Source organism: Scyliorhinus canicula, chromosome 1, assembly GCF_902713615.1.
Source record: "Scyliorhinus canicula chromosome 1, sScyCan1.1, whole genome shotgun sequence".
Classification (NCBI taxonomy): Eukaryota; Metazoa; Chordata; class Chondrichthyes; order Carcharhiniformes; family Scyliorhinidae; genus Scyliorhinus; species Scyliorhinus canicula.
In genome coordinates, this window is record NC_052146.1 from 40,354,929 (window position 1) to 40,367,214 (window position 12,286).

Here is a 12,286-nt window from a genome sequence, read left to right on the forward strand (position 1 = left end):
GATTGTCTAACTGCATCTTCAATTATTCCCTATGGTATCTATTGGATTTTGTGGGGACTGTATTTGTAGCCTCTAGGCTATGTTCTTCCCCACAAGATTTGAATACACTATCAAAACTTGAAGATTTCTATTCGGTCACTGTCTGTGTTTTATACCCAAGCAAAAGGAGACTCATGGATAAAAGCAAATTACTGCGGATGCTGGAATCTGAAACAAAAGAGAAAATGCTGGAAAATCTCAGCAGGTCTGGCAGCATCTGTAGGGAGACAAAAGAGCTAATGTTGAGTCCGAGAAACCCAGCCAGTTGATCCTTGCTTGATACGTAAATCTACGCCTTTCTGGTGACGTGCTTGTAAATCTCTGCGCCTCACCGTTGTTTTTATTTTATTTTTATAATATAGTGACTGGAACTGCACGCAGAGTCTGACTAAGGTTTGATACGGATTTAGCATCACTGCTCTACTTTACATTTCAAAACTGGAAATAAAGCCTAGTGCTTGCTTTTCTTTCTTTATGGTCTTGCTAACCTAAACTTTTAGTATTGGTGTGTTTGTACTCCCAAGAGCCCTTTGTTCCTCTACTGGTCTAGACTTGCACCTTCAAAGTAATAAATGACCTCCCTATTCTTCCTACTAAAATGTATTACCTCGCTTATTTATATTGAATTTCAGTTGCCAATATTTGTCCATTTGTTCTAAGACATTGATAGAGACCTGATCAGCCGTATGAATTTATAGTGTTCAATTTTTAAAATGGTGTCAATATACTTTATTTTTTAAATTTATTATATTTGGCTAAAGTTTATTTTGATACCAGTACAAAAATATTTCATTAACTACAAATCAGTATACTACCTTTTTATTTGGTGGAGGAGTTGCAGGCACCATCTCATTTTCCAATCCGTCGTCCAAGTCATTATTTAACATAGAAGAAACTTTATTTCTTGTCAGGTTTTTATGCATGGGGGTTCTGCCGTCATCCTTTACTACTTGAATTCTGAACTGTACATCTTTTTCTGAAGTGGTTATAGCTACTACAGGTGAAATCATCTCAATATCTTCGGTTTGCTTATTTTTCGGATTTGCACTGTTGGCAAATTACCAGTAGTTAATTCAATATTAATGCATATGTATGATTTCATAAAACTTGTATAAATGTGAGCCTTCAGCAAACTGAAAATTACTAGTTTACCTATTTCTATACACTGTTATACAAAGTTTATTCATCACTTGAATGCTGTGAGTGCCTAATAGAAACAGATTAAGCACCTAAATTACAATTTTAACCATATAGGAAGATATTTGATTTCACTGGTCAGCAGTGAAGAGAAACAAATACAGTAATTTCAATAAGAAATTACATTTGGTCCAAAAGTAATGGGAGGTGGAAACATTTTTCCCACTCCTATCAAGCGGTGGCTCATTAGAAAGTAAAGCTACTAAGTGGTGTTGCTACTGCATGACTACATAACCAGGATTGTGCATTTTTAGCTGAATTCCTGCTACAAAGGTGATTAAGGATACACAATAAGTAATGTTGTCTGTGTCATAAGTGATTTTTGTTCCTATTAGCCAGATATAAATGTTTGTTCCAAATGGCCGCCTTATGGAGCTGGATATAAATAGCATTGGTGCTGCAAACCGTCTGGAGTTAGAAGATCAATACAACTAGCTATTCACAATGAGGGTAATGAAAGTTCAATGTTAAATAGCAGCAAGAAAGCATCACCATGAACAAAACAGTGAAAAATGTGGCATGCAAACGGTGAACGGCTGGGAGTTTGAGTGAGGAAAAATAGATTAATCTCCTACAAATGTAGTTTAGTTTACATTTTAACCAAAAATCACCAAGTTAAAATTTCTCCAGTCTTAAGCAGGAATGAACAAGTTCTCTAGAGACCAGCTGTATTTAATTAGGTAGGTAGCTTAATATGGCAGAGTTCCGGGCAGCATGGCGGCGCAGTGATGAGCACTGCTGCCTCACGGCAGCAAGAACCTGGGTCACGATCTCTGCCCTGGGTCACAGTCCGTGTGGAGTTTGCACATTCTCCTTGTGTCTGCATGGGTCTCGCCCCCACAACCCCAAAAAAAGTGATGGGCAGGTGAATTGGCTACGCTGATTTGGATGCGGGGACCAAATGTAATATTTTCAAATTTGCTGATACAAACCTGAGGAGGATGCAAGGAGGTTTCAAAGAACTTGGACAAATAAGTAAATGGTCAAGAACATGGTAGATGGAATACATTGTGAATAAGTGTGAAACTAACCACTTCAGTGGGAAAAGGCAGAGTAGTTCTTCAACACTTCTCTCCAATGGACAATGGGTGTCCTTCTCCATGAGTCACTAAAAGCTTGCAGGTAGGCACAGCGAGTAGTAAGCAAGGCAGCAAATGATACGTTGGTCTTCATTGCAAGGGAGTTAAGAGGTCTTGTTACAATTGTATCGTGTCTTGGTGAGACCATACTTGGAGTACTGTGTACAGTACTCATCTAAGGAAGGATATACTTGCCATTGCAGTGGAGGTTCATCACAATCTCTGGTCTGGTGGGATTGTCCTATGAGACAACATTCAGGAAACTGGGCCTGTATCTGAGTTTTGAAGAATGAGTGGTACTCAAATTAAATTTACAAAACCTTTACAGAGTAAATGTGGATAGGATGTTTCCCCTGGTTAGTGAGTCCAGAACCAGGGAACAAAAACCATTTAAAACCGAGATAAGGAATTTCTTCATTCAAAGGTTGGAGAATCTTTGGAATTCTCTACCTCCGACAGCTGTGGAAATTTAATCATTGAGATTGTTCAAGATGAATCGATAGATTTCTGACTACGAATGCCATCAAGGGCTTGGGTAATAAAGCAGGAAAGTTGTATGTGAGGTGGATGATCAGCCATGATCTATTCTAAGTGAATAATAGAGGCTCGATAGGCCAAATGGCCAAACTTATGTTCCTGAAACAGCAGATCAGAATTGAAGCAAATTAATGTATGAAGTGTAGGGTGGAAATATTACATTGTCACCTGCCAGGTCAACAGAGGAAGGAGGTCAGAATATCTACACAACTTTGCAGTATAAGGATATTTCGGGATGTAATTCTCAACATGAGGACCATGGTCATATTATGGGTCCCAAGCATGATGGACAATTAGCTGGGCTGTAGCTGCAATCTTCCTGGTGGTGGCCTTTTAATTAGCTACCGCCAATTAAGATGACGTGTTGGTTTATCTCACTTGTCGGTACAAAGGGCCAGAAGCTCAGCAGCCTTGCCAACGTGCCAGCTGAGGTGGCTTACTGTTGAGGTTGCAAAGAGAACGAGAGGCTAATTGATGATGTTTATGGACTAGTAATCCAGAGGTCTGGCTCTAGAGACAGGAGTTCAAATCTCACTAAATCTTGGGAATGCAATTTAATAAACCTGGAATAAAATTCCAGATTACATAAAAACTCATCTGGATCACATACCTTGAGACAGCAAATCTGCCATACCTACCTGAATTGGCCTACATGTTACTCCAGACCCAGAGTGGTGTGGTTTACTTTTATCTCCTGTCTGAAATGGATTGTAAGCCACTCAGTTGTATGAAACCGTGCATGGTTTAAGTAGGCAGTTGCGTGCTGACTTCTCCTGGGTATTAGCGATGGGGTATAAATGCTGGCCTGCCCAGCATCCCTCGCATCCCAAGAATAAATAAAAAGGGTGCCTCCACTTTAAGGTACTCCTAAAGATGAGGTAAATTATTAATTTGTCTTCTGTTTCAATGCTTGAGAGGGAAACCTATTCAGCAGTCACCTCTGGGCCATGGTGTTGACCATGACCAGCCCCTTCTTTGGGTCATTGGCACGTCTGGCTCTGCCCTCATTCCTCCAAGGGGATCTGGGGAAGCTATTTCAATGCAGGTGACAGCCTCCCAAAGCAAGGAAAGATGTTCTCAGTTGGGCTGTTGGTTGGTTAAATTGGCAACCCACCACTACCCTTTGCACCACTGGGATATTTTCCTAATAGTCTGATTAGACTGAGCAGCCTCGGCTCTGCTGCATTTAACCAATCTTTCCCGCCTCCTATTCTGCCTCTTCGGGCCTGTAAAACTTTGGGTTATAGTTACAGCACTGGTCCACACAACTGTTGGATTAAAATGTTCATGTTTGTAATGAATCTTTGTAAATTAAACTTGTGTAATTATTAAGCTCCAGTTTCAGTCTTCGACCCCCCCTGGTCTCCTGGAATGGAACCTGCCCCATCTTTTATAAATTTAATACCCAATTCCTTTTTTTTTTCCAATTAAGGGACAATATAGCGTGACAAATCCACCAACCCTGCACATCTTTGGGGTTTGTGGGGATGAGACCCATGCAGACACGGGGAGAATGTGCAAACTCCATACGTCAGTGACCCTGGGCCGGGATCAAACCCAGGTCCTCGGTGCTGTAAGGCAGCAGTGCTAGCCACTGTGCCGTCCTATGACCCTGTCCCACCTATATGCTTCCTGGAATGGAATAGTTATATGTTAAGACATGTCTAACACCAAAAATATTTACAGTTTACATTCATATCAACAGTAGTAGACTTTAGCTGAGCAGATGGCATTAAAATCACTTCTGATAGTCAAGTTTAAAATTAAAGGGCAGCACGGTGGCCTAGTGGTTTGCACAACTGCCTCACAGCGCTGAGGTCCCAGGTTCGATCCCGGCTCTGGGTCACTGTCCGTATGGAGTTTGCACATTCTCCTCGTGTCTGCGTGGGTTTCGCCCCCACAACCCAAAGATGTGCAGAGTAGGTGGATTGGCCACACTAAATTGGCCCTTAATTGGAAAAAATAATTGGGTAATCTTAAAAAAAAAAATTAAGTTTAAAATTAAGAGTAAACATGTCCCCCTAAACGGATTTTATATTGTTAAAATAATAGGAATTGAAGAACTGAAGAGACAATCTATTCTTAAATAATAGGATAAGTATTCAAGTGTCTTTGCTATTATGTACCTCTTACTGTTAAAAGTCATTAAGTTCTGAGTGTGCTGTGATGAAGAGCAGCTCTCTGTGTCAGCTAATGTAGCCAGTACAAAAATAGCTTCAACCACCATATCGTCGATGCTAAATGCAATTGGCCTGTAAATCACAAATAAAAATGTTTGCAATTTCATGAAAATAAGAAATGGGCAATTATGTGGTAGCAAACTAATTAGATGTTTATGGATGTGTGCCTGGCCAATTGGGTGGCAGGAAGTCGATGACCCTGCCATTACTTCACAGGGTTGAAGGTCCAGGCACAATACCTAAAGGGCACCTGGACAGATATTCATTCATTCCCTGAAACCAGCAGCATTAGTCTGGCTATGTGAGTGGATACCTCGAGACTACAACTGCTGCTACAACATTGTGATCTATTTCTCTTCCTCTTCATCCCCACACACCCCGCCTCTCACCCCCATAACCTCTACTATAGTTCCTTCCTCAAGTCACCTTTGGCCTTCCCTCCACCCCCCTTCACTGTCCCTCAAAATACCCACCATCATCCTAAGAATTGTCCTTCCAGTCACCATCGATAACCCCATTAATCTTGATCATCTAGACATCAATATCGAAGGTCTATCACCTTTGACTTGTCCTCTGGTACCCTCAATTCTTGGGATCTCACCAGTAACTTTCCCTCCATAACCCTGGAACTCCCCATCAACAAGCTTGTCATCCTGCTCCTGTATATATTGACCTGCCCCTTGCATTGGGAAGATCAACTTGCCTTCAATCTGTAATTGGGAAGCTAACATTTCACCACTTGCCTTGTATCCAATTGCTAGTAGCAGCACACAATTCCAGCCCATGATTGGAGTGTTGAGTACTGGAGGAATAACTAATGGATTGAATAGTTTTTTTTCTCATTTACAACTTTTCTTACGATCTTCATTATGAGGAAATGGGCATATTAAGGCAAATTCTATTTTTAAATTAGCAGGTACTTAACAATTATTTCATTTCTTAAAGTATCTGTTTCTGACATCTGCAGAACTGCTTGGAACTGAGACCTATATGAATAATGAGTGACGAGGGTTACCTGGAGCTGGAAGTAAAACTGACTCCCACGAGTTTTAAACTACCAGCCAGGTTCTTATATCTGATTGTATTATGGCAGAACATCTCTCCTTGTACTTGCCCTGATAGTGTCATTGGTTTAAGACTTCTATGACTTGATGATAACCACTAACCCAAACCAATTTCCACAAGCATGTTTTTCCTCTGCTTTTCTCCAAGCCCGCATCTTCACGGTCCAGTTGGGCATATTTGCTCACACATTTTGTTCTTCTTTTAATCAAAGGCCAAGTATTTCCAGCAATTACTTATTTTTCTGGCCATTCACTGTTTCCACCAGAGTCCATCACACTTATTTTCTACCCCTTGGCAACACTAGCCATAAAGAAGCAGTGACAACCAGCTCTTTCTCTCCACCATCTCTGTTTACCACTCAAGTTGTAAGACTGGGGGCGCAGCACGGTGGTGCAATGGTTAGCACTGCTGCCTCACAGCACCGAGGTTCCAGGTTCGATCCGGCTCTGGGTCACTGACCGTATGGAGTTTGCACATTCTCCCATGTTTGCGTGGGTTCCGCCCTACAACCCAAAAATGTGCAGGTTGGGTGGATTGGCAATGCTAAATTGCCCCTTTATTGGAAAAAATGAATTGTGTACTCAATTTTTTTTTTTTTAAAAGTTGTCAGACTGCTTGTCCAATAACCATTCTTAGATTAACTGCAATTTCCTCCAACACAACATTGTGAAGACCAAAGCCTACATCTTTGACGCTATGACAAACACTTCCTTTTCCTGCTGCCTTGGGAAGCGGGTAGCTTAATCAAAGAACTCTACCACCTGGTTATTTTCTCTTCCAATCTCTTCCATCGGACAGGAGATACAAAAGTCTGAACATTATGCACTAACAGATTCAAACACGGCTTCTTCCTCGTTGTTACCAGACTCCTGACTGACCCTCTTATGGACTGAACTGATCTCTGCATGCATCTTCTCTACTGAGTAGCATTACACTGTGTGCTTCACACAATGCCTATGTATTTACTTTGTGTATGTATCGTATGTCCTATGTTTTTTATGTATGGAACGAACTGGACTACGCAGAACAATACTTTTCACTGTACCTCAGTACACGTGACAATAATTCCAAATCCAATTCTATCCTCCTGGTGAGTTTACTGCTTACTTCCATTTCCTTAACATCGTACATCTTTGGTGCTACTGGAACCTTTAGCTGTGCCTTGGCCAACTTCAATCTTGACTCATGCAATGCTCTTCTAGCCAACCAAGTCTTGCCCTTGGTTAACTTCAGAACCAAAACCCAGTTGCCTGGATCCTACCCCATAATGAAGTCCCGCACACTTATCACATGTCTTTACTGACAGGATTGGCAAGCTGCCAAATCCTCAAATTTTAAATTTCTCATGCTCCTTTTATACCCCTTCACACCCAATTATTTGTCCATGTACTTTGTCGATTATTCTTTTTGTCTACTCTGTACGTCCACTTGGCCGCAGAAAAATACTTTTCACTGTACTTCGGTACATGTGACAATAAATCAATCAACCCACTTATCTTTATAACCTCCTCCTGCCTCTCTCCTGAACTCTACATGCCTTCAACACTGACCTCTTGTTCAACCAACCCCACCCTCTTCACTTCACCTGTCCTAGATGCTCCTTTTGGTTTCATTAACTTATGACTACACCTCTGAAGTATTTTGGATTAAAGGTGGCAAATATATACAAGTTGTTAAACTTGGTGGCCACAAATACAAATGGTCGGTACTAAAGGAATGACGAGCTCATGGTTTGCTAACTACCTACAAATGACCATATACACTTAGGTTTTATTTTGTTACCATAAAACCCTTGTCTGTAGAAAATAAATTTACCTTCCAGCTGTTCCAAAATGGATTGATACGGAAAGGTTCATAGACTCTGCAAATGCTAGCAAACCCTAAAAAAAACAAAATTTGAATACATGTGCAGCAATATGTGGTAGCATACAAGTTTAAAAATAATGAGGTGGTCTCTAACAGTGTATCGGACAGTTGTATGATTTAAAGAAATTGAAAAACATTTTAAACTAAAATGGATTTTCATTATATCATTCACATATCTTTCAACCACAGCAGTTACATCCTCCCAAGCATACTTGGCAAACCATGGATGACCAAATATAAATTCTGACAAATGGAAATCCATTCAAGATAAATCTCCTGGATATAATAGCTATGATAAATGCCCCGAGTGAAATAGACACTTTTATGTTAGGAGTGCAACTGATGAAACTAGAACAAATAGCACATTTTAAAATCACCATTTACTTTAATAACTGCAGAAGAACATAAAAAAATAAACAATTAACATCTCATCAGAAGTTCTTAATGGGCCCATTTGTCTTATTTTTTAAATATGGAAATTATTTCCCATCTGTATAATTGAGCTAGGAAACTCAATCAACAGCTGATATTTACTTGTCCAGATTAATTGTCTATCGATTGTTTTTACCCTTTGATTAGAAAAAATAGTTCAAGTTGATGGTGCTATCTCTAAGTCACAGACCAAAAGATCCCACGTTCCATCGATGGTCACTGTTAAATTGACTAATCTCCTATTCAGGCAGTAATTGGGATGCCACAATTTTTTAAAAAATGATTCATGATATATGGGTTTTGCAGGCTAGGTCAGCATTTATTACCCATTCCCTAATTACCCTTGTGAAGGTGATTGTGAGTTACCTTCTTGAACTGCTGAAGTACCCGAGGTGTAAGTATACCCATAGTGATGTTAGGAAGGCAGTTCCAGGATTTTTGCTCATCATCAGTGAAGGAACAGCGACATACTTCCAAGGCAGGATGGTGAGTAGCTTGGAGGGGAACTTCCAGATGGTGTCCCATGCATCTACTGTCCTTGTCCTTCTAGATGAGAGAGGTCATGGCTTTATCCAAGGAGGCTTGGTGAATTCCTGTAATGCATCTTGCAGCTGGTGCACACGGCTGCCACTGTGTGGAGTTGATGGTAGGAGTGAATGTTTGTAGATAGGGTGCCAATTTAGCAGGCTGCTTTGTCCTGGATGGTGTCAAGTTTCTTGTGTTTTTGGATCTGCACTCATGCAAGTAAGCAGAGTGGATTCCATCACATTCCTGAGGCTTCAAAGAGTCAGAAGGTGAGAAGGCAGGAGAATGGGGATGGGAAACAAATTAGCCATGATTGAATGGCGGAGCAGATTCAATGGGCCGAATGGCCTAATTCTGCTCCTATGTCTTATGGTCTTATGAGTTACTCACTGCTGGATTCCTAGCTTCTGACCTGGTGTCTGTGAAGCCAAACTGCAGCAAGCATGGGTATCACTGGGAGACAAGGGATGAAATTACAAGATATTATAAAAATGAAAGAATAACTTTTGATGCTAACTTAAATGAATAAATAAATCAAAACCAATGAGGTTGTTTTGCATATTTAAGAAGTATATTTTGCAACACAGCTTGCTAGAAAACAACTGGAAATTTTAAAGAAATGAATAACAAACAGAGGGCTTGATTTTATGGCCCTTTGCTGGGTATATTTTCAACAGGGGAAGGGGTGTTGAGGCACATCAAATGCAAAGGGTGTCCAGCTAGCCCACCATGTCTGGATACTGCAGTGAAAGCTAGGTCTTTAGATATGGAAGGTCAGCTTGCTAGAATGGAAGCACAGCCTGCTGCCATCATAGCTGCAAATATCAAAGTTGAAAGGGGCGTGCAATGTGTCACAGCAGTCCAACAAATTGCTATGAATTCTGAGGCACCATCCCAAGGAGAGACAGTGGCTCCTGAAGCATGAATCTGTTGTCTTCAATGAAAGCATTTTTCCTCCCACCCCTGCCATTCCGCCATGTCTTTGCTTGTTGGACAGCAAACCCAAACTGCTGCAGTCTAAAACTAGGGGTTCTACAGCCAAAGCTGTTCAAAGGGGCTAGTGTAGCACAGGGCTAAAGAGCTGGCTTTTAAAGCAGACCAAGGCAGGCCAGCAGCACAGTTCAATTCCCATACCAGGCGCCGGAATGTGGTGACTAGGGGCTTTTCACAGTAACTTCATTTGAAGTCTACTTGTGACAATAAGCAATTTTCATTTCATTTTCAAGACATTCTCCAAGGACATCTGCATTCTTCTTCACTGAAAGTCACAACCTTTCATCGGCTATGCTGCAATTACTGCTTAGGAGCACTGGGTTAGGCAAATGCACGTAACAAGCATCAAGGCAATACTGAAGAGAAATTTGTTGGTGTTTGTATGCAGTATGGGATACTTTTGAATTTGATTTTGGTCTGAAATTTTTATTTTGTATTGGCTTTTAGTTGTGGTCAAGTGAACATTATGGTGGTCAATAACAGAAATTTAGTTTTTTCGTTAAATTCATTTTTATGGGATGTGGGCTTCGCTGGCTTTTGTTGCCCATCCCTAATTGCCTTTGAGAAAGTGGCGGTAAGCTGCTGCCTTCAACTCCTGCAATCCACCTGTGCTATTAGGAAGGGGGTTCCAGGACTTTGACCCAGTGACAGTGAAGGAACGTTGATATATTTTGTCAGGATGATGAGCGACTTGGAGGGGAACGTCCAGGTGGTGTGTTCCCATGTATCTGAACCTAAACTGAGCATCAATGAGCAGGTTATTGCTAAATAGGTTATGCTGGATTATTTTTTTAAAAATTGAGGACCCAAATTATTTTTTTTCCCAATTAAGGGGCAATTTAGTGCGACCAAGCCACCTAACCTGCACATCTTTGTGTTGTGGGGGTGAGGCCCACACAGAAACTGGGAGTGTGCGCAAACTTCACACACTGACCCTGAGCTGGTCCTCGGCGCCATAGGCAGCAGTGCGAACCACTGTGCTACCGAGCTCCATTGTTCCTTCAAATGGGCCAGCCAAGTCAACATGAATGTGCTGCCAAGGATTTGCCAGCCCATCCCATGGATGGAAGAGTGCCAATTGAGGCATGTTCACACATTGACATGAAGAATAAGGTTTTGTCTTGATTTCATTGTCTTGGTCCACCAAATGTAGCTCCTGGCAATCTCTAATGCCAATTATTCCACAGTGTCTTGAATGTAGTTGGTTCAACACTCTTTTCCGCAAGTTGGTGGAATAATAACCTACATGCCTCAAAGCAAACATCCTGAAGGACTGATAACTCCACCCTCCTGGAAACACAAGGATGAAGGTCAGGTGAGACTTGGAAGTATAGGGAAGAGTTGCCATGCATCACAAGGACTTTGGACAATGTTGGGTCCACCCGAGTGCCCTTCTTGATGTGGACTGAAGTGATGAATGTTATCCACGTGTACAAAGTAGTAGATGCCTTTACGAGCAGTGTTCCTATGGCTGACTGATAGGGATAGCCTCGGAAGACCATCTGCATTGTCAGACAAGGCTTATTTTCAGTATTTCATGTCATGTCTGAGCACTCAACATCAATGCCCAATCCTGCATCCTGCTTGCAGTTTAAGTGACACATATGGGGTTTCAGCAGGTTTGTCAGCTGTGAAGCTGCGTACCAGAGGTGGTAGCAGAGGACCAAACGGGCTTTCTCAGGGGTAGGCAACTACCCTTGCGAACATCAGGTGGCAGCTGAATGTAATAATGAGAACACCAGAGGTGATCGTCTTCCTGGAAGCAGAAAAGGCTTTCGCCTGGGTCAAATGGAAGTACCTCCGAGGTACTGGAATGGTCTGGGCTAGGAACAGGATTCACCACCTGGGTGAGACTCCTGTACAACGCTCCCAAGGCGAGCGTCCAAACCAATACTTCCAGCTACAAAGCGGCACAAGGCAAGGATGCCCATTGTCCCTGCTCTTCTTCACGTTAGCAATCAACCCCCTGGCGATAGCCCTGCAGGACGCAAAAAACTGGAAGGGCATCCAGAGAGGAGACACAGAGCATAGAGTCTCACTATGTGGATGAGCTGCTCCTAGATGTCTCAACGCTGCAGAAAAGACTGAAGGCAATCATGCATATCCTGAAAGAGTTCGGAACCTTCTTGGTTACAAACTCAATCTGGGCAAAAGTGTGGGGAGGGTAAGAACCCTAGAATTCCCAAACCGAAACTCCAAAGGAAGAAAATCAAAGGTGGCTTGGCATTACCAAATCTGCAGTACTACCACTGGACAGCAACAGTGGAAAGAGTGAGGGTATGGGTAAACGAACCCAACTCAAGTGTGTGGGGATGAGGGCAGCACGGTGGCCTAGTGGTTAGCACAACCGCCTCACGGCGCTGAGGTCCCAGG

The 12,286-nt window shown here is 41.9% G+C and overlaps 1 protein-coding gene across 4 annotated transcripts in view; it reads right to left on the reverse strand.

Annotated features, from left to right (window-relative positions):
- LOC119961196 (cell cycle checkpoint control protein RAD9B-like) overlaps window positions 1-12,286 on the reverse strand; it is a 43,113-nt gene that overhangs the window by 1,752 nt on the left and 29,075 nt on the right. For 3 of the 4 annotated variants that reach the window (XM_038788761.1, XM_038788680.1, XM_038788819.1), the window contains 3 exons: window positions 7,913-7,977; window positions 4,979-5,104; window positions 855-1,086 (listed from right to left, as the gene is read on the reverse strand). In XM_038788761.1, the coding sequence (XP_038644689.1) occupies window positions 855-1,086; window positions 4,979-5,104; window positions 7,913-7,977 (423 nt within the window). The remainder of the gene's footprint in view (window positions 1-854; window positions 1,087-4,978; window positions 5,105-7,912; window positions 7,978-12,286) is intronic. The other variant, XM_038788713.1, reaches the window with a different exon arrangement.